This window comes from Xiphophorus maculatus, chromosome 5 (assembly GCF_002775205.1).
Source record: "Xiphophorus maculatus strain JP 163 A chromosome 5, X_maculatus-5.0-male, whole genome shotgun sequence".
Classification (NCBI taxonomy): domain Eukaryota; kingdom Metazoa; phylum Chordata; class Actinopteri; order Cyprinodontiformes; family Poeciliidae; genus Xiphophorus; species Xiphophorus maculatus.
The window spans coordinates 24,044,239-24,069,099 of record NC_036447.1 but is presented as its reverse complement, the minus strand read 5'-3'; the positions used below and the strand labels follow the sequence as shown (position 1 = coordinate 24,069,099).

At 38.9% G+C, this 24,861-nt stretch overlaps 2 protein-coding genes across 2 annotated transcripts; both read left to right on the top strand.

The window, feature by feature from the left end:
* Positions 1-18,949, top strand: LOC102235235 (sodium/potassium/calcium exchanger 2-like). Its single transcript, XM_005806496.2, has 10 exons — positions 1-163; positions 1,965-3,112; positions 13,404-13,439; positions 13,573-13,684; positions 13,782-13,865; positions 14,029-14,108; positions 14,318-14,455; positions 15,632-15,721; positions 16,723-16,889; positions 17,001-18,949. Exons 2-10 carry the CDS (start codon positions 2,189-2,191, stop codon positions 17,248-17,250), a joined length of 1,881 nt encoding a protein of 626 aa, XP_005806553.1. The 5' UTR covers positions 1-163; positions 1,965-2,188; the 3' UTR covers positions 17,251-18,949.
* Positions 18,950-21,713: 2,764 nt separating this feature from the next.
* Positions 21,714-24,538, top strand: xpa (XPA, DNA damage recognition and repair factor). Its single transcript, XM_005806514.3, has 5 exons — positions 21,714-22,023; positions 22,110-22,215; positions 23,057-23,222; positions 23,588-23,705; positions 23,781-24,538. Exons 1-5 carry the CDS (start codon positions 21,738-21,740, stop codon positions 23,933-23,935), a joined length of 831 nt encoding a protein of 276 aa, XP_005806571.3. The 5' UTR covers positions 21,714-21,737; the 3' UTR covers positions 23,936-24,538.
* The last annotated feature ends 323 nt before the right edge of the window (positions 24,539-24,861 follow it).

Genomic DNA, 24,861 nt, shown 5'->3' with positions numbered 1-24,861 from the left:
GTTGGGACCTTCAGTTTGAGCACTTGACATTTGGGGTTGATCTGCTTTGGGAGTCAATTTACAGGAATATCATAAAAAAACAAAAAACAAAAAAATCCCACTGGATTTGACCGAGCAGCACCTGCTGGAGCCTTTCCTGCAGACCGGCGGCTATCCGAGAGTGGTAGGTGAAATGCGTTTTTTCTTTATTTGCGATGCTTCAAATGGTTCATTTGTTGATTTAACAAAGGGTTGCTCCTGCATTAAAGTTATATTATGAGAAAAGTCTAAAACGTTTTTTTTTTTTTAAATGGATCCACAGTTACTAAAAAAGATCATTTGCACTTTAGCTTGAAATTGTGTAGAACTTCAATCATCCCAGATAAAGTTTAGAGTTTTCCAAATGTTGCTCCTGAAGAACTTCAAAACAATGCACGAATGAGCTTTAGCTCTTCTTATTCTTGCACGGGGTTGATTTTATTGATGTCTGCTCTTTGACTTTGTGCATCAGCACCAGTGAGCACAGCCTCAGGCTTATCTAAGTATATCTTCTCAGGGATTAAACTGCGTCTTAATGAGCTTTAACTAATGTGCAATGTACAGTTAAAGGACGGCTCTCCAGTGAAGGTTCTCAATGCAAGAAAGCCTTGTCACTTTACAAGAATAGTTGCTAATGCCACGTGCAATTCGAAACATTCTGTGATTTGCACGATCTCAGGTTTGTTCGTATGATTTTCCTTGGTGCACCGTGACCAAGGCTGCAAACGTATCCCCCTGCTGCTGGGTAAATCTATGAGCTGCATCTCTTACGAGGCCTCCACGCCCAAAGCAATAATGGTGGCTGTGTTGAAGTTAGTAACGCTGCCACAAGGGTCGGAGGCTCCATGAGAAGAGATTTGTGCCAAGACGCTGTACGCTCATGGAGTTGCCATGTTCTCTAGATGTTTTCCCAGATTTTTTTTTCTTTTACAATTGTATTTTAAAATTAAGACGATAATGATACAAGGACCTCTCTAGCTTTAAGTTTGAGAAGGTCGTGTTGACTTTTCTGAGCGTTGAACCATATGGAGCTGTTTGCTACTGCCCACGTTATACAACATCTATGGTGAAATTCTTCAAACTTTCACCAGATGTGGATGTTGTCTCATTATGTGTAAAGACGACATCAGCAGCAGTTTGTGTCTCCCCTTAGCGAGAAGACAGAGGAACTCCTCTAAGCTCCGACAACCAGCCAGTAACGCTGTAAACTGCACTATTTTTATTTTATAAGAGTATAAATATATATAGATAGAGATTTGCAGATCTTCCACTTAGATTTTGCAATTCTGACAATTTCTTCTTCTGATGTGTTCATTTATCACAACTAACCATAAAAAGACAGCACTGAAGGCTGGAGGGAAGCTATTTTTTTTATCCTTGTTGGCATCATCTCATTTGGGAACCAATTACATCACGACAATGTTTAGGTTTTGTTAGAAATTGAGCAGATTATGCAATTTGAGGACAGATACAATCGTCCCTGTTGAGCTGCAAAGACTTAAACTGATGCATTTTGCAAATCAGTGGAGATTTTGAGCTACAAATTGAACTGAAACGACAAACTGCTGATGACCAGGCGAGTGAAAAGAAAGGCAGATCGGTCAGTGATCAGCCCTGGAAAGAAGTGCAGAAGAAAATGAAAAGAAAACATGCATTTTATCCATATTTACTGATTTGTTTGATGTTTCCTGAGAGCAATTTTTAGATATTATTCCCTTTAGCACGTTATGTGCGACGTGATTCCATCCACCAGTGTCATTGCTTTTAAGCTGTTTTGTAATTTGTTTTGGACTTGTGTTTTAGTTTATTTCATTTTTGTGTAACCAGATTGTTGTGTGATGCAGATTTTTGCCCAGATCCCTCTTAAGAATGAGATCTAGATCTCAACGGGGCTTTTACCTGGTTAAATAAAGGAAATAATAGTGATAAATGTCTTTGTTTTGCAGGTAGTAATATGAGGAAGCCTTTGAATGTGCTCGATCCCGGAATAAGACCAGAGGACCTCCAGGGTGTTTAGACCGGGGAGCAGCATGCAAACCAACCGGTGAACCGCTGCTGCCTGCCGAACCCCCTCCCTTGACCTTAGCCACCAGCACCACCAGACCAGCTTTTTCTTTTCTTTTGGCGACGGGAATTCCAGACACCCCAGCTCTGTCTGCCAGCCTGCGCCATGGATTTCATGCTACCCATAAGAAGTCAAGAGATGATAGCTTTCTCCTGCTCCGATCCTTTCCTGGATCCCCACGGTGTCAACACCCGGTTCCCCCACCAGGCCGTCAAGAGAAAGCTGCGGCCTGGACGGATTCTCGGCTTCGTCATCAGCCTGGTGGCAGTCTGCACAGTTTGTTCACTGAGTGCCTTGTCGTTGGCCACAGCCGTGGCCACTGAACAGAGAGAATCACTTGCCGAGTCCCCAGCCGACGCAACAGTGCCCCAAAGAACTCTTCTGCAGCGCCAGAATGTGTCGGGCGCCCCAGAGGACACGCCGGTGGCCATGAAGTCTTCCCACCTGGACATGAACCAAGGAGACTACCCAACAGACTACTTCAGCGTGGAGGACAGGCGCCAGGGCTACGTGGTTCTTCACATGTTTGGAATGTTGTACATGTTCATAGCCTTAGCCATTGTTTGCGATGAGTTCTTCGTCCCCGCACTCACCGTCATAACAGAGAAGCTGGAGATCTCGGACGACGTGGCCGGGGCCACCTTCATGGCGGCGGGCGGCTCGGCCCCAGAGCTCTTCACCTCCGTCATAGGAGTCTTCGTCTCCCACAGCAACGTGGGCATCGGCACCATCGTGGGCTCGGCCGTGTTCAACATCCTGTTTGTGATCGGAATGTGCGCCCTTTTCTCCAAGGAGGTGCTCAACCTCACCTGGTGGCCTCTGTTCAGAGACGTCTCGTTTTACATCATCGGGCTGCTCCTGCTCATCTACTTTTTCCTGGATAACCAAATCACGGTGTCGGAGAGTATCAGTCTGTTGATGTGCTACACCTGCTACGTGACATTCATGAAGTTCAATTCTCAGATAGAGAACCTCATCAAAACGAGGCTGGGGAGCAACCAGGTGGTCGAGCTGGAAGCCGCTCCAAAGGTGAGCCTCATCCATCCATCCATCCATCCATCCATCCATCCATCCATCCATCCATCCATCCATCCATCCATCCATCCACCCACTCACCCACCCACATCCATCCAGGGACGTCACCAGGCCTGTTTTAGGGTGGCTGAAGCTTCCCTAAAATATTCTTAAGTTCCTCTAAATAATTTGGTGGGTTTTTCGTTTTTAACAGAAAAAGAAACTACCGACAAATTCAATATAATGCATCCAGGATATGACTTTCACTAAATAATCACAATTTTAACTCAAACATGGACACTAATTGGACATTTTCCCTTTACTTCATGTTATAATAATATGGGTAATCGATATAAAATATGGCAAGAATTGTTCAGAAGGTAATGCAAGCAGGAACATTTGCACAAATGGCCTGCAAAGAGTACTTAACAGTTTTTAGGTGTAGAGCCACAGAAAATTATGATTATTTTTTGCTACAAAATAGCGATTAACTGTAAATACTCATATTTTGTATTATAAATGGTTTTTATTACCCTAAACACTATTTTAAAAGTGGAAAAGAAACATTACACGCTACATTTCTCACGCATGCATCTCCTGGGGGCTTGGCCCCCTTTGTCTTTAAACCTAGTGACACCCCTGCATCCGTCCATTCATACATTTGATCTATCAAATTCCTGCAAAAAAAACATTTGATTAGCAATTTTAATCTTTTCACATTGCGTTTCTTTTTGATCAACAATTATAACTCGTCTGAGATTACCACACTTTATTTGTGTCAGACCTCTGATGTTGATCAAAGGGTCGCATATTGAAGCCAAGGAACTAAACAACAAAATTAAATAACAAATGAAACATGAAACACGATCAATGAAAATACAAGACAGTTATTACATTAGTGTGATTCACATATTCTATTAAGTAGGCCCACGGTGAAAACCCAATGTGTCAGAATTGCAACATTTCTGTTCTGGAAATCTAACGGGGTTTAAAGGAGCAACGGACTGGAATCTGTTTGTGTTGGTATTTTATTTAGAATCTGTGAGGCTGTAAATAGGCATAACGGAACAGAGCTGGGACTTTTTCATGCTGACTAAGCCTGTACATCTAGACCTCCTCTTCGGTCTCTTCTTTTTTTGACCTTGTTCAGACCAGAGTCCAATAAGGCTCTTAAGCAAAGGAGTGATGTAACAGTTCTGGGCCAACGTCTTCAAGTAAATCAGATTAAGGTTCTGGGAACTTTTGGGCTGGAATACAAACCATGCAAAGTAAAAGAGAACATGGCGTATTCTCCTGCGCAATGTAAACAAAAGAAACACGATCATCTGCGTTACTTTGCCAGCAGAGTCACTTTTTGCTTTTGGCTTTTTATTTTCTGCAACCATTTTCTGTTTATAGCTGAAAGAACTATGACGACTATTAATTATATCATATGAAGATTCTGAGGCAATATTTTCAAGAACAACAAAAAACGAGTGATTAGGAACAACCCGCTCAATGTTTGAAGCATTAGCTGATGGGAGTTGCTTTTCTAATGTCCTGCAATAAATACCTGTGCTGCTCTACTTTATGTCAACTTTTACAGAAAACGGCAACAACTAAGAAACAGTTAGTTTAGGTTATGATTTAAATGAAGAATGTATAATATACTAGTTATTCTTTATTAAAAAATAAACCGTAAACATGAACTTTTAAAGCTGAAGCACTCAGGAGTTTTAAAATGAGACTTTTTAGCCTCTTGTAGTGGCTAGCTATGCAATTGCAAAGTTTTGAACGCAACAACGAGGGGAAATGATTTTTGTTTTTATGTAAAATGAACAATAAGTAGTTTACATATACATTTAAGGAAAGAAAATCAATATTCTACCCATGAATAATCCAACTTTGCAGCTTTAGCTCATGAGAGAATAAATTACTTTCTAACTTCCGGCATGAGCTGGCTGTGCTGCGCTGCTAATGTTGTTTTACGTAAACAGAATGACAAGAGAAGATTCGGTTTAGGCAGTGTTTTTTTATGAAAATAAATAATTTATGTGTACATCTTAAGAAAAATCAATTTAAACATAATGGTTTTTTTAAACTATTCTTTTCCAACTTCCTGTACTGTTTAGCTGTACTGCCATGCTAAGAGTAGCTTATACATAAACAGGAATAACTTGTATTTGGTTTCAGAGTTGCTATTTTGACATCAATCCTCTTTCATACAGCTAAAGCAATGAAAAATAAATAGTTTTTATTATTTTTGTTGACATTGTGTGAATATTCATATTTTATTTGCAGCAGCTCCAGTTTCAGTCCTCAGTGGGCTCCTTGACACACTCAGAATTGGAAAAATATACCCACTCTGGCATTCCGTTATTTGATTTTCAAGTCAAAAACATGAGCAAACATGAGGATTATTTTTCAATGCGTTACATAAATATTTTTTTGTGTTTTAAATCTCCCAAAGCTGTTTTGTTTTTTTTCGAAAAGAAACAAAGAGAGGCCACATTTTTGGGGTTTTACCCAATAAGTTACATTAAAGGCTGTTCAACATTCTAAAATATTCACACTTGTTGCCAAGAAGTGTATGATTTACTACAACTTGTTTAATTCAGGGGTTAAACCTCGCTACGTTTATTATCGGAATACTCAAAGTTGTTCTGCCTTAACGTCCTGGATCTGGGTGAGATACTCAGGCTGCACATCTGGAGAGAAAATTCCTATGAAATAAAGTTCACAAGGTCCTCGACTGGCCGCTGACCCCTTCTGGAAAACAAAATGTCATTAACCTCGATATCCTCTCCCTGAACTATTCCCCTGCTGAAGACGACACAGATCTGTCAGAGCATAGAAACTGTTTTTTTTTTCCCCCCAGCTGCCACTGGCACAGTAAACAAACACTAAAAATATAAAACCTCAGACTTTTCTCCTGTCACGTTATTACGCTTTTATGCTCTTTTATTTCAGACCCCAGCACTTTACTTCTTTAAGACACTAATTTAGGTTTTTTGCCGTCGGTGCGTTTGTTGTTTTGTCGGTGTCTTTTTTCCCGATTTTACTACATTTCATTGTGTAACCACATTATATCACTGCGATACGACAACATTCGCAAAAAAAAAAAAAAAAAACAATAGCAAAATGCATGTAAATGTATTGCATTTACATGCAAAATGTAAATATTGCATGAAAATTTCAAAACTTCCACGTTTGTTTGTTTGTTTGTTTTCTGGATGCTGCGAAATAAGACAAATTCCTACAGAAAACCGCGGGAGGTTTGAAGCTGCGGGCGTCAATGAAGAACGGAGCAAATGATTTAGCCTGGAAAGTTTATGATTTACACATCGCTTATGAGCAAAACCTGCAGCACGTAACCCCAGCGACTTCCTAGGAGAATGGTCCACGCACAAGCACAACTGGTGCATTTATTTATTTATTTTTTTTTAATATAGGCCATCATTTTTTAAATATTACATGTGCGAGCTTGTTTGTTTATTTATTTTGGTCGTCAAAATCAAAGCGAAAGTGAACCTCATGGTCACATCGGTCATGTTCAGGTGTGCAGAAAAAGACAAAAATGCAACACTTGGTTTTCCCGGTGTAGCGTTGATACAAAACACACGTTTACAACAAAAAGTGACGTTTAACAGCCACTAGGCCTGCGTTTGAGGTGAAACAAGTTAAAGTTAATGAACGGCTTAAAGGATGTAAGACGCCACCTGTGGAAGGCTGATCTTGCAGGATCTGTCCGTCCCTCACTACTTTAGGAGATCTGCTTGAGTTCAAACTTAATAAAATCAGATTTCAGGCTAATAACACACGAGAACACGTTTGAGTCCAACATATAAAAAGGGAATGCAAAAGTCAACAAAACCTCTAAATTATTCATGTGACTGTGGTCAAAACTTCTTAAAGTGCAACATTATTGAAATACAGAGGCAGAGAAGGATAGAACCAGAACATTTTTCGACTTTCTAGATGTGTGATTCAGAGCCTTTTTTGGGCAGCAAACTCTTTATTTCTGAACTGATATATATATAAAAAAAAAAGGCATGAGAAAAGTCTGCCTCTGACATTTCTGCCCTTCTGGTGACAGAAGGGAGCTGCGTCTCCCTTCTGCAGCTTTTCTCCTCCTGTCCCGGCACTTGATGTCCAGATGCCTTGCCCTCATGTGTCAGTAGCGGCTAAATAATCCTCCAGGTTAATTCTTCCCAATCCCATTAGAGCCACTAATAATAGCCAGACGCTCCCTCGGGGAGAAGGAATCATCAGAACCACAGAGAGAAAATGTCGGCCTGCTGCTTCTGTCCACCTCCAGGCAGCAGAGTGTGCGTTTCACCTTTCAGGCCTCGGCTGATGCCCGATGGGAGTTTACGGATGTCAGCTGGGTTTGTTGCTCAAGAAGCAAATGGGAGAGATCTGCGGGTTTGCTCTCTGACGGCGGTAGAGTCAGCAATCCTCTCTGATCCCCTGATCAAGCGCTTACCGGCCGTGACGACAGCAGTCAGTCACCGTCCGCGGACGGCGAGTCGTCCGAGAAAACATCAAATATGAGTTTCAGCTGGAGGTGCCGAGTTGTCTTTGGACGAACCCAGTTTGGGTTTCAATCAGAGTTGTTGCATTTGCTCAAATACATTTACCTGAGTAACAATTTTCTTTTAAATGTACTTTCAGGGGTATTTTTTTTTTTTTTTTTAACTACGCTGGAGTTTGATTACTGCTCTTGGTTGAGTGAAATTTCTGGATTTGCTACCAACTGAGTGAAACACGGACATGTTTCAACCAAACATTCACCACATGCAGACACACACACCTGCAGTTCTTGTTCATGGTTCATAAGCTTTATCATTTTATATTATTTTATTTTATTTTTGTTGAAAAAAACTGATCTGGGAAATTTTTTATCTTTTGCCTGATTTTGTTATTTTTTTTGTTACTTATATGAATTATTGTAATTTTCGTCCCTGAAGCACCAAAACTTCCACTTAACCTTATATTTTAATCCGACGGATTATGTAATTTTTAAACATCAAATGATTGATCCTTCTGATCAGTTACTCAGTACTTCAGCAAACTTGTCTGCAAATACTTTTTTTTACTCTTACATGAGTCATTTCTTGGACGGCTGTTGTTTGCTTGAGTAAAAATATGTCGAAGTAGTGCTGCTCTTATTTATTGGGAACTCTACCAAACCTCTGGGTTTAGTACTTGTAGCTAATGCCACTGACTTAAGGTGGGGGGGGGGGGGGGGATTTTTTTTTTTTTTACTGTAAATACTTAAAAATATATGAATTGGCGGCGGATGAAGGTAAGTTTGTGGTTGGTGGTTACTGATGGAGTTCGCACGCAGGCTCGAAAATCAGCAATCTATAAGTGGTGATCCCCGCGGATTAATCCTGGATAAGTCGCACAGCTCGACAGTCAGGTGGACGGCGAAGAAGAGACACAGAAAGAGAGAGAGAGAGAGAAAGTAGATCTGATGGCGCCTCGGCGGCATGACGGCGATCAGGATGAGGGGGCGTGAATCTGCTGACCCGCGGTCGGCGCTTCTCGCCTCGGTCGGTGGGTTTGCGGAGAGACCGCCAGGCTCCAGAGGCGGTCCGGTGGGGGGGGAGGAAAGGAGACAGGAGTTGGGTGTTTGTTTATTCTTGTTCTACGAAAACGTGGATGCTGTTGTAAATGATTTGACGAATTATGACTACATTGAGATTTCAGTGAATGTAACGTTTGATCAAAGTTCTTTTTTTTTTTTTTTTTGTCTTATTAATTATTAATTATCCGTACCACGAGCATGTGAGGGTTAAATTCAGATTTCTTTTTTGTTGTTTAGAACATTTTTCTCGTATTTATTTCCCTCGAATGCTGGAATCTTAAGGTTGCATTTTAATATATATATATTTTTTTTATACATAATTTAATCTCAGTGCGTGGAGTTTATTGAATTGTTGCAAAGATAAGTTAAAAGACAGAAGGACGTTTAACAAGACATGTCAAACATGTTCTTTGATTACATTCATAAATAAAACATAAACAAAGGCAAACCAAATTTCCAATTGCAGCAAAGATTTGTAATAGAAATCAAACTGTGAATCCAACTGAAGAAGTAAAAGAGGAAACTTCACTGCAACTCATCCTCCGTTGTATGTCCCGGCAAAAATGTCATTTTTATGATGACATTTTAAAAACTCTTATATTTTGTCTTTGCTTCCATCCACCAACCAAACTAATCCATAGATCCGCCCCACAACTGGAAACACACAAACTCTTTTTAGTTAAACAAACAAGCTTGAAAATCTTCTGAATAATTTTTAGATATTGCCTGGAAGTAAATTATTTCTTGCCTTAAACATAATTATAGCCTTCATGAATTTGATCCAGTTGACCGGTATTCATGTTCAATGATGGATTGTTATTTTATGTGAAGGACCAACACAAAGCCCCACATCATGCTGAAGTTGAAAGGAAATGATAAATGGAGTTGAAATTTTTTTTTTTACTTCTTAAATGCTGGATAGTGAACCACGCATTTCTATTAAGCCCCTTTACTCTCGTACCCTAATGAAATTTATCATAATCAATTTTTAAAAAAGAATCCCCTAAATTGGTCCACTGGTGTTAAATCTGAGTATAAATGGAGCTGCTCGGTCTTCAGGTTTAATCTGCTGACAGGGCCGCTGTTGTTTGCTCTGCGCGTTATAGAAAATGTCTTGATGGGAGATAAAAGGATATAAATGTAGATTAACCTGGAAGAAAACCTGTTAAAGGCTGCAAAATACTTGAAACTGATCCAAGGTTCGCCTACCAGCTGGAAAAAAACAAGCTGTCAGAGCCTTTAATAACGCTAAAATAAAAATATTCATGAGTTTACACGGCTCAGATTAAGACCAGTTTCTAAATGACAATATGTGGAAAGACTTTAAAGGTGAGATTCACAGACAGTGGTGACTCTTTTAAACTAGGCATTAAAAACAGCAGATGAAAACACAGAAACAGATGAGTGTCTGATCTCTCAGTTGGGCTCTGAACAGGTTTTCTATTGCTTTGTTGCTTGTCCAGTCGGCGGGGAGCAGCCGTCCCAGTTACGATACGTCATCCCCGCCCAGAATCTGAGATCATTTCCAGCATTTTTATTGCTGGGAGGGGAACCGACGTGATTATCTGAACAGAATCACATCTGTTCAGAGTTGAGCTGATTTGTCAAGAAGGATGTTGGCATTTTACTTTGGTTTGCGAAGACAAATGGGAAAGAATCCGGTGCTTTAATGCAGAGAAATGTGGCCTTTAACAAAAAAAAAAAAAAAAAAAAAACCTACATGTCAAAAAATCCTGCACATTGCTCTTTTAAATTTTAGCTCCTATCTTATTCTTGTGAATTTCTGGCTCCACAGTGTATTTGGAAAAGACAGACATGAATAAACTATTATTATTATTTATCATCCTGTTGTTTGAGCAACTGGACAGACATAACATTAAATTGTTTCACAAGCTCTAAGGCCTGTTAAGGACTTCAGGATGGTTCTCACTAAACTTACCTCCTTTCTGCTAGTGGATTTGGATTTTATTTATTTTTTATTAATTAGAATCACATGTTAGCAGCTATGGTAGATCTTTGGAGAACCAGTCAGCACATTTTTATGACGCTGACTCTTTGTAAATCTGGCTAGACTTATTTTACTTCTGATGGTATCTGATTTTATTTATCATTCTACCTTTAAGTATCCAAACTAAGGTTTCAGCTAACATTCAGGATGACGTCATGCCCAGCTCAACGGGGCTGCAAGCAGAAAAGTTGTGGAATTTGTAAATGTGACCTCCTCAGTTATCAGGATGGCAATACAAGCCAGTTTGTAATTTAGCATTTGCAAGAAGAAACAAAACTTTATCCCCGTTTTTACTGTATGATGTTTGACTGATTTAAAGACACAAAACAGCCAGAAGCAGCTCGGTGGAGCAGCTACACACAGCAATTTACAGCAGTTGTCTCTTTTTTTTTTAATGTGCATGGCAGCCATATTGGATTTTGATGTTTGGTTTCATGGGAGAAAATCTTAAGGGGTTTAACTTGAGGGATCACAGCATGGGGACTTTCTGAGTGAGTCTGGGGTGACAAGCTAACAGCAGCGACTCTGGAGTCTAACATTAAATGTTGAAATCTTCATTGTTAAAAGAGTTTGCTGAATTCATTTTTCCTGAACTGACATTTGTTGCTAGTTTTGTAAATCATGTAAAAGTGAATACCAAGAGACGATTTAATAACGCGATGGGGCAGGATAATTATTCTGTCATATTCAAACAAGAACATCACATATAAATTAAACAAACCATTGACTTATATCGAGTTGTCGAATAAGTACATGTGGAAATAGTCAAAATGTTATTTTCAAAAGAGTTTGAGGTTTTTTTCTCAGGTTAAATAAATAATATTTTTTCAACATTAGTGCAGTTAACGTAAACCTTTCATTAAACGTGTGTATTCTGTCTCGGTGACAGGGCCTGGTTGCAGGCTAATGCATCCTATTTTTTTCACATTATACTTCCATAATTTTAGAAACATGGAATTTTGTATTGTTTTTGTTGCACATATTTCCCAGGAATGGATTCGATGTTAAATGTAGCACATATTTCTTAAAAATGTAAACATTTTGTTCACTTTAAGTTAAAAACACAGGAATCAAATTTCTTGATTACACCTATTACACAGTACCAATTTATGATCATATTTAGAATCAGTGAAGCCCTTCAAAACATTGACCCTCATGCTTTGCAGGGCCAACCCAAACTTGTGCAGGGCCCTGGGCATTGTTTGATCTACGGGCCCCTTCAAGCCTTTTGGCTACAACTCACCACCACAGTGTCTTTGATTTGTTTGTTTTTGTTTAATTTGGTGTTTTTTGATTAGCTGTGACATTTGTGTTACTATTGTTTTGAAATCAAATAGTGAGTCAACAATAAAGAGGTACCTCAAATATTTTTAAAATGTGGTTCTACAAGGAGTTAATATGTTGTCTGCTGTACAAATAACATTTAAAAATTTGCATTTTTTAATTTAAGTTTTCCAGGAGGCTAAAGTTAGTTAGAGTTGAATTTATATTCTACCATCTTAAACTAACTACACTCCCAAAGTTTTATGCGCTTTTAATCTTTAATAACAAACATATTTTCAACCTCTCTTTTAAATTTTATGCCAAGTGGCAATTCTTTAGCTTTACTGGCATGTATCTTCTGACTGGATGTAATATTGATGCCTTGGACTGACCCGGCCAGATTCTTGATTTGAATCTGATAGATAATCTGTGGAGGAAGATAAAGATTAGGGTGATGGTAAGGAGACCTTCCTACCTCAACACCTACAGCCCATTTCCAAAGACAAATATCCAAAATCCAGAAACAGGCAAAAAGATGGCCAGCAATTATAAAAGGAGGTTTGATTGTTGTGATGACTTTGTAAGATTTTTTTTGTGAACTATTGAAAAGATAAAATGTAAAAAAGATGCAATTTTGTTTTCCTTAAACTGACACTTTTTTTTTTTTTACATTGTTTTATCTTTTGAAAGATTTCTGTAAAGCTGGTAATATGATTCAGTTTGTCTTTAACATCCTTCATCTGAAGTTTATTTAGGGTATGAAATTCATAAACAAAGTATCTACAGGGTCTACGATATCTGCAATGAAATAAATGAAATATGATGATGTTACATTGGTATTTTCATTTTGTTTTTATGGTCATCGACAGCTTCCATTTTTATCTAGAGTTGTGAAGAGGGGATGAAGTCTTGGTTTATTTTATTCCAAGCAAACATTGGTGCTTTGTTAAAGTCTTTTCTGCTGCAAATGTTGGACTCCTTGTTGCTTCCTGGTCATTGCTTTCTTTTCACTTTGTGTTTTTAAGGTATAACTTTGTTACAACAAAAGAAAACAAACAAATAAATGGAAAAACTGTGTTGAAAGCCTACAGTTTTATGCAGCTCAATCCATAACCTGCTATTTAACATTTCATCCCTACAATTATCAAATTGATTTTAAATGTTGTACAAATAGTTTCAGGTAATTTTTTTGCCACCTAAGTTCACTTATGGCATAAAAAAGATGATAATCTATAATCTGATATTTTAGCATTCATGTCTCATGTATTACGTAAATTATCTATAGTTTACTTATTTAGTTCCTCAGTGCACAACAAGACGACCTCAGCTTATAAAACATACAGAAGTGAAGTCTTCAAACTGAAGATAGTCTGTGTTTTTTATAATCCTCTGTAAACTTAATGAGTTAGATTTATGAATTATTTAAATGTATTCATCCATTGCTTTCCCCTTTTACTCTGCAGGCAAATTCATCAGGAGACGATGAGAACAAGTTGACGGTGAGTTGGTCTGAAGTGTTTTAAAGAAAAACTATTTATTCACATCAAAGTTACATACTGGTAGGTGTTTTTTTTTTGTTCATATGTACATTAATGATATCCTGCATCTTGTGGATTCATTTTGATCTCACAGGCCAAACCCCGGCTGCAGAGGGAAGGCAGCTGTGCATCTCTGCACAACTCCCTGATGAGGAACAGCATCTTCCAGCTCATGATACACACACTCGACCCCCTCAGTAATGAAGGTGCGACTCGGAGAGAAGATGCAAACTTTTTGCCTAACTCGGAGCATGCTGCTCCTGTCCTGTGTCCAAACGTTCACGGACCTGTGGTTTCTTGCAGGACGGTTTAAAGAGAAGGCTTCCATCCTCCACAAAATGGCCAAACAGAAGTGTAAAGAAGAAGCAGCCACGGCCAACGGTGTTGGTGAGGAACGGCAACAAAACCATACACCAGCTAATTCATTACTTTGTCCAGACTTAAGCTGCTAGCAAAAATGATTCAAGATGACGTAGCGGTCTCTCTTTTCTCTGCATTTTGAACAAACTCTCACTATTTCTCATGTTTTGCTTTGTTCTCGCCCTGAAAGTTGACAAAAAGCTCACAAACAGCTCAAAGGTCGCCGTTGAGGTCACGCCGCCCATGAACGGAGTCGCAGGAGGAGATCAGGTAAAACTTTCTGCCCACAACCTTCAGTTCACGACATTCTTGACTCAAAAATAAACGAAACCCCTGCAAAAAAATCAAATTAAACAAAAAAATCAACATATTCCTGCTAATAAACTACATCTTAAGATAGTTTGCGGTTGCAGGTTCGACGGTAATGAAATGCTGTAGTTCGGCGATATTAATGTGTCGAATATTTAACTTCTCTTCAGGAGGGTGAGGAAGAGGAAGATGAGGACCAGCCTCTGAGCCTGGCCTGGCCTGACACCCCGAGGAAACAGATCACCTACCTGCTCATCCTGCCCATCGTCTTCCCCCTTTGGCTCACACTGCCCGATGTCAGGAGAGAGGTGAGGGAAACAAGGTTTTGGTTGTTGTGTTTTGTTTTTTTTACACGACGTGCAATTATAACATGCTGTACGGAAATGATCCTCAACGCAAATTAAGCTTGCTGGCAAAATTCTTATTTGTTCAGGTATTTGTGATAAATAAATTACAGGAGAACAATTAACAAAAGTAAAATATTATATCCAGACTCCACATTTACGAATCAGGTGTGGCTTCGGTGGCTCCTTCTGCCGGGTGTCAGATGGAGTGTCGTATCTGACTGGACCGGGTCAGGAGAATTGTCCAAAAACACCAGAGAAGAAAAGATCGTTGCACAAAACAAGGAAGAAGAAAAAAAACACAATAAAAACCAAAAATCCTAAATGTATCTAAAGACACAGCTAGAAACTATCGTAATCCATTTTTTTGTGCTTTTGGCTGTAACTGTTGTTTATTTCCACTTTATTTATTGTTTTTGGTTGTTGTGTTTTGTTTGGGATATTTGAAATATCTTCCAGTTCCAGTGCTAGGTATTCCTTGCAAAACTGAGGTTTATTGGTCTTTGAAAAGGTAAACTTGCATTATTAAACGGTTATCAATACATTACTTGAAAATGGTCTCAAAACAACGTCATTGTTTATCTCAACAGTGAATGTTATGGTGACAGGCCTCGTGCTAACTTGTGCTTCTGCAATAAATGACACAGTTTTCTTAAGGATTATGCAAGCGTCTTGTCATTATGCCAATAAAAGTGAACTTTGTTGTAACCGGAAACACGCAACAGTGGAATATTGCAATTTCCAATTTCCAGCGTTGTGTGACCAAGCTCTGATTTTGAACAGTTCAAGTCTTCGAAGTGACAACTGTGACGTTTTGAACAACGTGGCTCCATAATAAAAAAAAAAGATTAGCAATAATGATGTTCAGGTGGTTTGACCAAATGTTTACTGTTGTAGCGATTTAAATTCATCCATTCATCTATTCATAAAATAAGCACATGATAGTTATGGGACATATATGTCAACATTTGCATCATTTGTATTCGGTTATTGGTTAAAGAATGCTTCGTTTTAGCTTTTATTTTTCTTAACTCTATAAATTATCATCAATCATTCAAAGTGTCTCAAGTGAGGCTGTTACCTTGTCTGAAGCTTAAAAATTTGACGAAGAGCTTTAGTTGATGTTTTTTTTTTTTCCAGACGTCTGAAAGGTTCTTTCCAGTCACGTTCATCGGCTCCATCTGTTGGATCGCGTTCTTCTCCTACCTGATGGTGTGGTGGGCTCACCAGGTACCTGACAAACATCCGCATCAGACTTCATTAACCTCACATTAGTTCCCTACTCTGACTTCTTACAATCTGGATAAGTGCAACTATCAGGACTGTGACAACTAATCCTAATCAATAACCCCTCTAGATCAGACAGAACTGAATATTGGGTCTGCTGAAAGTATTTACTATAGAAAATGTTGCAAAGGTTTGGCATTTATGATATTAGAAGTACAGTACTTATGTATTGTATCGGTTTGTTACACTTGCATGAAGCTGAGGAGTCTGAATGAAGGAAAACATTCTGCAAAAATGTCTCGGTTATTGGTTTAAAATGTTAAAACAGCTTCGAAACCAGAAATGAAGATGTTCATAAAATTAATTCTCTCTTTTCAGGAACTGTCAGTCATCTGAGCATCTGTTTGTTTTTATTGAGAGTTTGTTTAAATCATCTGGTGGGAGCCAAAAATATCAATATAGATACCAAGTCGGTATCGGTATCGGACTGATACTGCCATGTTGCGATACTTGATGCTTAAGTTTCAGATTAACTCTTGAAATTGGATTTCATTTCAGGTTTATAGTTTCTCAACTTTACCTCAAAAAGATTTTGTTTTGATTTGCTCTCAAGTTACAAATGTTTGCCATTTGTTTTTGATTTCTCTTGTCAATGTTTGCCATATCAATATGATGTTAAGGTATTTAGCAGACAAATTCTTTCTTCAGCAGTAATTGGTTTTGAACAAATAACTCAAAGGAAAAACAAATAAATTGAAGTTTGACAATATGTCAAACTTAAATAAAAAGTATTGGTATTGATATTGGTGATCTGGACCCTGTATTTACTTATCTGATCAATAGCAAAATATGCTGCACACATCTACTGGTTGAGTCCTCTAAACTTTTTAAAATACTACCAGTATAATTATACCATTACCCAAAAAAAGAAAAGCTGTCTAAGACAGAAACCTTGAGGAACACCTTTGAAGTAATTAAACTCTTAAATCGTTGCTTTATTTAAGGTTGGAGAGACTTTCTGGATCACAGAGGAAATCATGGGTTTGACCATTCTAGCAGCGGGAACATCCATCCCCGACCTGATCACCAGTGTGATTGTGGCGCGAAAAGGCCTGGGCGACATGGCCGTGTCCAGCTCTGTGGGCTCCAACATCTTCGACATCACCGTCGGGTAAAGTCCCCCCTCTTTATGTTAACCAATAACATCTCCAGAAGACACCTGTGAAAACCTGACCACCTCTCCTCTTCTTCTTCTTCTTCTTCTTCTTCTCTCCTCTGCCAGCCTGCCGTTCCCGTGGCTCCTCTACAACATCATCAACGACTTCAAGCCCGTGGAGGTGAGCAGCAACGGCCTGTTCTGTGCCATCGTCCTCCTCTTCCTCATGCTCCTCTTCGTCATCATTTCCATCGCGGCTTGCAAGTGGAAAATGAGCAAGTTTCTGGGCTTCCTCATGTTCCTGCTCTACTTTGTCTTCCTGGTCGTCAGCGTCATGTTGGAGGACAAAGTCATCATGTGCCCAGTCACCATCTAAAGAAATAACGATTGCAAAAAAGAACATAAAGTTGGAATTTGCTCTTTAACAGTGCAATAACAAACTGCCTGTTTTATGTCTCACACTGTACTGTACTGTACACACACACACACACGAATAAATACACACACTTACAAGATGTTGATGCGGATCAAGCAGGAGTTTAAGGCCCGTTGCTTAGGCCGCCCAATCAGGAGACTCTCTTTGCGCCATGTGACTAGACGTCACAGTGAGGACTGTCTGAGAAATGTTGAAGCAAAAAAAAAACTAGAGAGGAAACGGAAACTGGAAGACGGGAGGAACTTTTCTTTTTGAACAAAGGACAAAGACTGAACGTCTCAGTGGGGAGATTCAGAATATAAACTTGACGTGGACACACAAAGAGACATGATGTTGTTGTTGTTGTTGTTGTTGAGAAGCTTTGGCTTCCAGATCAAGGGAGCCGTCGTGGGAAGAACGGAACAAAAGAAAAGCCAAGGTAAACTTTTAATTTTGATAGCAGCTTGTAGGCTTTGAGATGTTAACAATATGCAACGCTTCAGATTTTACTTTGCAATATGATAGAAAGAAGGATATTGTCAATAATTTGACAGGATTTTCAGACAGCTCTACATGTCCATCTCCTTCATAAAATGTAAAACGTTTAATCATAACTGGGTTCTCACGTGTGCTAAAAAGTATGAACGTAATTTTCTATTCTGGCTGCCTTTATGTGCACTGCTTTAGAAAGGGGAACATGTTGATTTGCTGATTTTACTGTTTGGAAAGCACTTGGTGGCAAGGATGTCTGGTTTTTTTTATGTGCTGACTGCCCAGGGCGGCATTATCTTAGGGGGCAACTTGACCACAAAACTGATTGCACACTGCTGGAGGGTAAAGACACTGGAGTTGGTATTGGGAGTCATAGTTCTCTAATTTGAGCTAAATTAAAGGGACCTTTCATTCTTTTTGTTTTTTCTTAAGTAATTTGGACATCTCTTGTTCAACATATAAAACATGTATCAAACCTGAGCTATGAAACATGTCATCTATTTGTAAAGAAAAAAAAAAAACTACCAAAATTATGTTTTGTTTTTTGGCTTCAGACTGAAATAAGCATGAAAACCTCGGAACTTGGACTGGAACGTTTTACTGTGGCTCCAGTCAAATTCTTTAAATTACGGTTTTAATCTCTAAACAAACGGTGCAGAACGAGGGGCAAAAACTGTCACCGAGTGATGGACAAAAAGATTAGCCCCCTCTGTTGTGTCGTTCTTGTTTAACTTTTTAATACCTTTCTTCAGATTAGGGATTAATAAAAAAAAAAAAAAAGATGTTTCTTACCAGCAGGTAACGCTGATTTTCACCGCTGATTTTCTGATGTACAACAGATTGCACGTACTGTAATTTCACTCAATTTTCTGTAAGACCACGACTCTTATTGCCATCTAAAAGAGGAAGTAGTGTTCTCGTGTGCGCTTCGAGTCGGGAACGTCTCCACAGTCGGTCGGCTTAAAGTCTGGAATCTGGGTTCATGTGTGCATGTAGAAAATCTCAGTCTTTTTCATCCTTTTTTTTCTTTTCTTTAACAATGTATGCAGACGTTTAAAAGCTTTTAAAAATATTATTATCAGCAACTACTGCAAATACGTTAACCATGTAATGACGTTCTATAAATGGAAACATTGTTGATGTTCTACAATAAAATAATCCCTTTCTGTACTTGCATTACCTCTCATTTATTGAGATTCGTGGATGTGTTTAGCGGATTCGTGAGGTTTTCTGAAGTGCCAACAAAAGCATGAGAAACTGAACATGGCATCACGATAACGACACAAAACCACTTGATTCAGAGAATTAAGCAGCGTTTCCACGTAAGGCCTTGAAAAGCAAGAGAAGTTGTTTCCTGCTGTTTCTGATAGAAATCATTACCAAATCTCCGCAAGGCCTGTCACAATAACTAATGTTTCTGGATGATTAATCTTCCCAGAAGTTATCGCGATGAACGATAATATTGTTGTTTTGACACAATTTGCTTGTAATATATTGATAATAATCCAAGAACACATTCTCAAATAATTTAATTGACTTGAAATTCTAATGAACATTTCGCACTGGAACTGGAAGACATTTTAAATATCCGCAATAAATCAACAGAACAACAGAAACTACTAATGACGTGAGTTATGCAGTCTCAGGAAACAAAATTATCCTTCAAAACGATAAATCGTGAAATTGGAAATTATTGAGTTTGTTTTAACTTATCATGTGATTAATTGATATATTGATTATTGTGACAGGCCTCCTCTCCACTAACTTTTTTTTTGATAAGTAATAGGCCAAAAAAAACCAAAAAAAAAAAACAAATTGAGTCTAGGAAATTCTGGTCAGTGACCAAATAAGAGTGTTTCTAAAAGCAGATATTTACTTTTTTTTGTTTATTTTTTGCAGCATCTCAAACCGATTTATTTTACCCACGTTAAAATGTTCTTTATGTTTTTAAGAGACCGTGCTCAGAAACTTTTTCAGTAACGTACGTCTTGGGTTTTCATTTCTCCGTGCTGGAACAAGGGAAGGACTTTTGGTATGCGCTTGCATTTGTCTTGCTTTGTCATTATTGAATATTTCACTATTAACACCAGAATTGTATTTTTCTTTTAAGGTATAAACAATAACACATTTTATATTTATATTTTACCCAAACATTATTTATATTTTCTCACACTTTGAAAAAGAAGCATTTTTTGATTTTAGGTCAATATTAGTAAAGTTGTGTTTAATATGTAAACTGAGGTACATGAGTTTAATTTAATAAATGTAGTTGTACCTATGACATCAGGTTCTCATGTAGCTTGCATGTGCAATATAATTTGTTTTTTTCCCTGCTTTTATTATATTTGGTTTAGATTTTGGAAACTACACATTGAACAAGTGCATTAAAAATATCCCCAAAATCTGCATTTTTAGCACATTAATGGACTAAGGGACCATTTGTTTGAAAGTTTAGGATCTTAATTATGTACTACTTGAATCCTGCTGTAAAAATGTATGTATTATTTACATCTGTAAAAGATGTCATAAATAAAAAATAATAAAAACCTGAGACAACAATTATTTATTTTGTTTATTGTGTGAAATTGTCTAAAATTCACAGCTGGAACCAGTGAAACCATTAAGACTGTATTGGTAGCATAATTATTACAACAGATAATGCAGGGGCACAAATTAAGCTTCCTCATGTCTCCAGTCAGATCTGCAGAGTCATCTATCAGTTTTGTGCAGAGCTTTACTTTGACACAAGCTCCTTACAGAGTTATATGTGGCTTGCCGCCATAATCAGCGCGGTGGGACAGATTAACTGGACCTCTGAGGACGGCCAGAGCGCTCACCTGTGCACCTTTTTGTCCACATGCCTGTTCAGTGACATCTAAGGACATGTGCCGTCCTTGTCTTCCCATGGACACAGAGTCTGTGCTACTGTGCGAGTTATTTGGATGTCAGACTTTATATTGGGCTTTTATGGAAAACTAGCAGTGAGATCAGGTCAGAAGAGGTCAGAGGTTTGCCTTCCAAGAAGAAAACGACCCCTAAGAGCAACAATGCAGTGGTTTCAGTTATAATCAACCAGCCGGGTGAAAGTTTGGACCTAAAGCCAAACGAGAAACAAGGCAAGACATTGATGTTCATAGAGACTTTGTCGTGACTGAGACTCAGAATTGGCAAAAATTTTAGTTGTACATAGCTGGTAGAGACGTCCCCTACCTCAACATATTTTACTCAAGTATGAGTAAAAGAGCATTACACAAAAAGGACAGATAAATCAGGGTTTTTTGTATAGCACATTTCAGCAACAAGGCACTTAAAAGTGACATAATATTTGACAAAAATTTTAATTTAAAAATCAAAAATTGTATACAAATAACACAGCTACAATTACAAAAAAAACCTAAACTCAAACTAATACAGTAATTGATAAAAAAAAAAAAAACTGCAGTGCTAAATAGCACATCAGGCTAAGCACGTAGAAAACAGCGACAAACGAACAAGAACTTTCACTTTAATTTAAACTGCACCCATTTCTGCATCTCCTGCAATTTTTTGTGAAATTTTTTTTTCGTCATTCAGGAAAGTTACTCAGTGAGTAGAGTATCCAGAAATTTTACTCAAATAAGAGTAGCAAATAAAAATATTACTCAAGTTCAGTAAAACTACTCGTAAAAAGATATCCCCCCCCCCCCCCCCCCCCCTAAAAAAACTTATTCAAGTCAATGTAGCTGAATAAATGCAGCCATTTACTTACATACATTGGTTTGTGTCGTGAGTAACGCCATTAAAAGAAATGTTTCGTTTCCCCTCCTTTTGGCTCTTCTCACTCCAGTTCGACAGGTGGCAGCATTGCGCCAATTACTAAAACGACGAGGAAAAAACAACGGAAGCCTTCAGCTGTCAGTTTCATAACAACAGTCCGATGCAGCGCTGAAACAAAGCCGAGCCCTCTCTATGAGACCATGATGGACCGGTCCGAGTCAGAGGGAGCTGATGCTGCCGCTCCCCCGCCAGACCAGAGCCCCAAACCGGAGCTTTCTGCCGCCATGCGGGCTAAGATAGAGAGAAACCGTCAGCGGGCGTTGATGCTCCGCCAAGCGCGGCTTGCGAGCCGCCCGCTGTCCGCCGTGGAGGGGGCGACCTCGGCCAAAGTGTCCAAGACGATCGACTCTGGTGCAGGTTTCTTTATCGAGGAGGAGGAGGGCGGCGAGGAAGAGCGGAAAGCTAAGAAGGTGGTGCATCAGCCAGGTGTGTTTTAGTGGAGACTGTGACTGTATAGTGTGTGTTCAAGCGCGTTTCCCTGACATCGCGATCTCTTGCGGGTCTGTCCTCAGCTCCGGTGATTGAACCAGACTATCTGCTGTGTGATGACTGTCAGAAACCCTTCATGGACTCTTTCCTCAGCAACAGCTTCGACTTGTCTGTGTGCGACAAATGCAGGTATTCAACCTAATGATCTCTGCAGCTCCTACAAAGTTACCATGAACTTCTGGGCTGCTTCTTTGATTAATGCTCAGTTCAGCTGAATGACCATGTCTGTGTAGGTTTGCAATTGTGCCTTACTCTACGTTTCCAGGTGATGTATTGGACAAGAAGTAAGCTTAGTTTGGGATACTATTTTATAATCAATCTGCTTTTAAACTTCTCAACATCTTCCTGCTGCGTTCCTCGATCTTCGTGATGCTATATTTTTCATTAATGTTCTCAAACATCTGGATTTATAATTAAATTAAATTGAAATCTGATCTGTAAAGATTTTAGCGTGCATCCTTTAAAAAAATCTGTAGTCTTGTGTCTGAAATGAAAGTCTTAAAATGTCTTAAATTAAATTTTATAAAGTAACTTAGCCTTCAATACATGATAGGTCTTATATTTTGTCTTTGATAGGACTACTTTATTGTATATATTGTATGTATAATTTTTTTCAAGGGAATTTTCTGTCAGGCAAATGTTTGAGTTGCTCTCATACATCTTCATTGCGTTATGACTCGAGACTGAGGCTACTGCTAACTCAATGCTAACATACCCCTGCTAGCTAGCTTTTTGGGTTTTTTTGCGTCTTCCATTGGTAAATACAAATTTATGGCCAGTTGGCTGGACAAAGTTGTGGAAATACAAGTCTTAAATTGAATTCCTAATGGTTTTAAAAAGTCTTACACTTGGTGTTGGGAGAGCATGCAGAAACCGTGTACTGAACTGATAGCCAAGTGCCTCAAAATCTCTCCAACTGCTCTGAAGAGTTGATGGTTTCAAAATGACTGGAAGTCTTTCTTCTCTTCAGAGACAACGAGGAGAAGCACAAGCTGATCTCCAGAACTGAGGCCAAGCAGCGCTACCTGCTGAAGGACGTCGACCTCGACAAGAGAGAGCCCCCTCTTCGGTTCATACTGAAGAAAAACCCTCATAACCCACACTGGGGAGACATGAAGCTTTACCTTCTGCTGCAGGTGAGATGCATGTATTGTATTGTTCTTCCCGTCATTCTGCTTTGCCTACAAGCAGCCAAACTTTCTTGAAATCTTCTGAGGCTGTTTTGATCAGCAATTCCAACTCTAGTCATCACACTGGTATATTTAAGACATTTAGCTAACACCACTCCCAGACATTTTGCAAATTTGAAGCTTTTACCTTCATGCCTAAGAGTCTAAAACTACAGTATATAATTATGAGAAAACTGAAAGCCACACAGCTGTGAAAATGCCCTCCTGTGGATTCAATGTTTAGGAGTCAAAAACAGTCAACTGTGGATGTTTGGACATGAAAGATGTGTTGGAATGTAGAGATAAATGTCTGAAATAATTGTGTACCTCAGGTAGAAAAAAGATGTATGGAGGTTTGGGGCTCAGAGGAGGCGCTGGAAGAGGCCCGAGAAACGAGGGAGGAGAACAAAGAGGTCCAAAAACAAAAGCGCTTTAACAAGAAAGTCAGAGGTTGGTTTCCTGTTTGACGCACAAGTCCTTCGCCGGCAGAGCCGACTCTTGATGTTAAATGTGTTTGTGTGTCAGAGCTGCGCAGGGCAGTGAGGAGCAGCACGTGGACCAAAAACACCAGCGCCCACCAGCACGAGTACGGACCAGAGGAGGTGGTGGACCCAGAGGAGGACCTCTACAAGAAAACCTGCACCACCTGCGGACATGAACTCACCTATGAGAAGATGTAAACGCACAGAGAAAATGTTGCAAACTCAAATGGACCAAGATAAATGGGGCTTCTTTAGGGAACAGTGAAGCTTCTTTCAATGAGATCTTAAGTGGAAATATGACAAGTTTGTATAAGCTGGATATGTACATCAATTGGAAGAAGTTTTTGAAACAAAGCTTGCATGTGCATCAGAAAATTCAGTATTTTTAAGCCTTGAGACATTTAGAAGCTTCCAGCGTGGGTTTGCTGGTAGTTTTAGAAAATGTCACTGACCTCTGAAGTGCCTTGAAAATGCATTCATAACCCTAAAATTTTAACCAAACTGTCAGGCAGAGAACCTTGCATGCAGTAAACTGCTGTGGGTTGGGAATCAAACATGCTTCAGCTCCTTACAGCAGGCTGCAGCCCTCAACCACCGAGCCAAGTGGTGCTTCAGAAACCACATTAAATGTTAAATCATGCATCATTTTACATCCACTTAATGCACTATGAAAAATCTGGTTGTATATTTTAAGATTCATTAGCAAGTCCTTGTGACGTCCACATACATTGGACAATGTCCAAGTTTGTTGGAAAGAAAACCTTGTAATCATTTTTTGCAATAAAATAGTTTATAAAAAGTGAAGTATGTTTTAAAATTGTTCTAATTGTAAGGATTTGTCAAGTGAAGGCATAAAAGGTTTGTTACACAGATCCACTATGACTTATTCCTACAGTTTTGAAATTAGTGGCAGAATGAGTTGATTACAGTTAAAGACAAAGTTTGAACATCCTCTGTAATTTACTCATTCCTAGATTCAGAACAAACATCTGTATAAAGGTTAACCTTTTGAGTGCACTACTTGGACAACTGAACTGGCCCAGCTTGTGATCCAGTGGAACTTTGTGCCCGTATAACTTCTGGTTTGTAGTTTAGACTGTTTTCTTTCCAAGATTTTTTGCAGT

What these genes read in the sequence shown, in the direction of transcription:
- xpa (XM_005806514.3), top strand. Translation starts at nt 21,738, where the DNA reads ATGATGGACCGGTCCGAGTCAGAGGGAGCTGATGCTGCCGCTCCCCCG. An exon ending in GAAGGTGGTGCATCAGCCAG is followed by an intron (nt 22,024 to 22,109) that starts GTGTGTTTTAGT and finishes GTCTGTCCTCAG; the next exon opens with CTCCGGTGATTGAACCAGAC. An exon ending in TCTGTGTGCGACAAATGCAG is followed by an intron (nt 22,216 to 23,056) that starts GTATTCAACCTA and finishes TCTTCTCTTCAG; the next exon opens with AGACAACGAGGAGAAGCACA.
- LOC102235235 (XM_005806496.2), top strand. Translation starts at nt 2,189, where the DNA reads ATGGATTTCATGCTACCCATAAGAAGTCAAGAGATGATAGCTTTCTCC. An exon ending in TGGTGTGGTGGGCTCACCAG is followed by an intron (nt 15,722 to 16,722) that starts GTACCTGACAAA and finishes GCTTTATTTAAG; the next exon opens with GTTGGAGAGACTTTCTGGAT. An exon ending in ATCTTCGACATCACCGTCGG is followed by an intron (nt 16,890 to 17,000) that starts GTAAAGTCCCCC and finishes CTCCTCTGCCAG; the next exon opens with CCTGCCGTTCCCGTGGCTCC.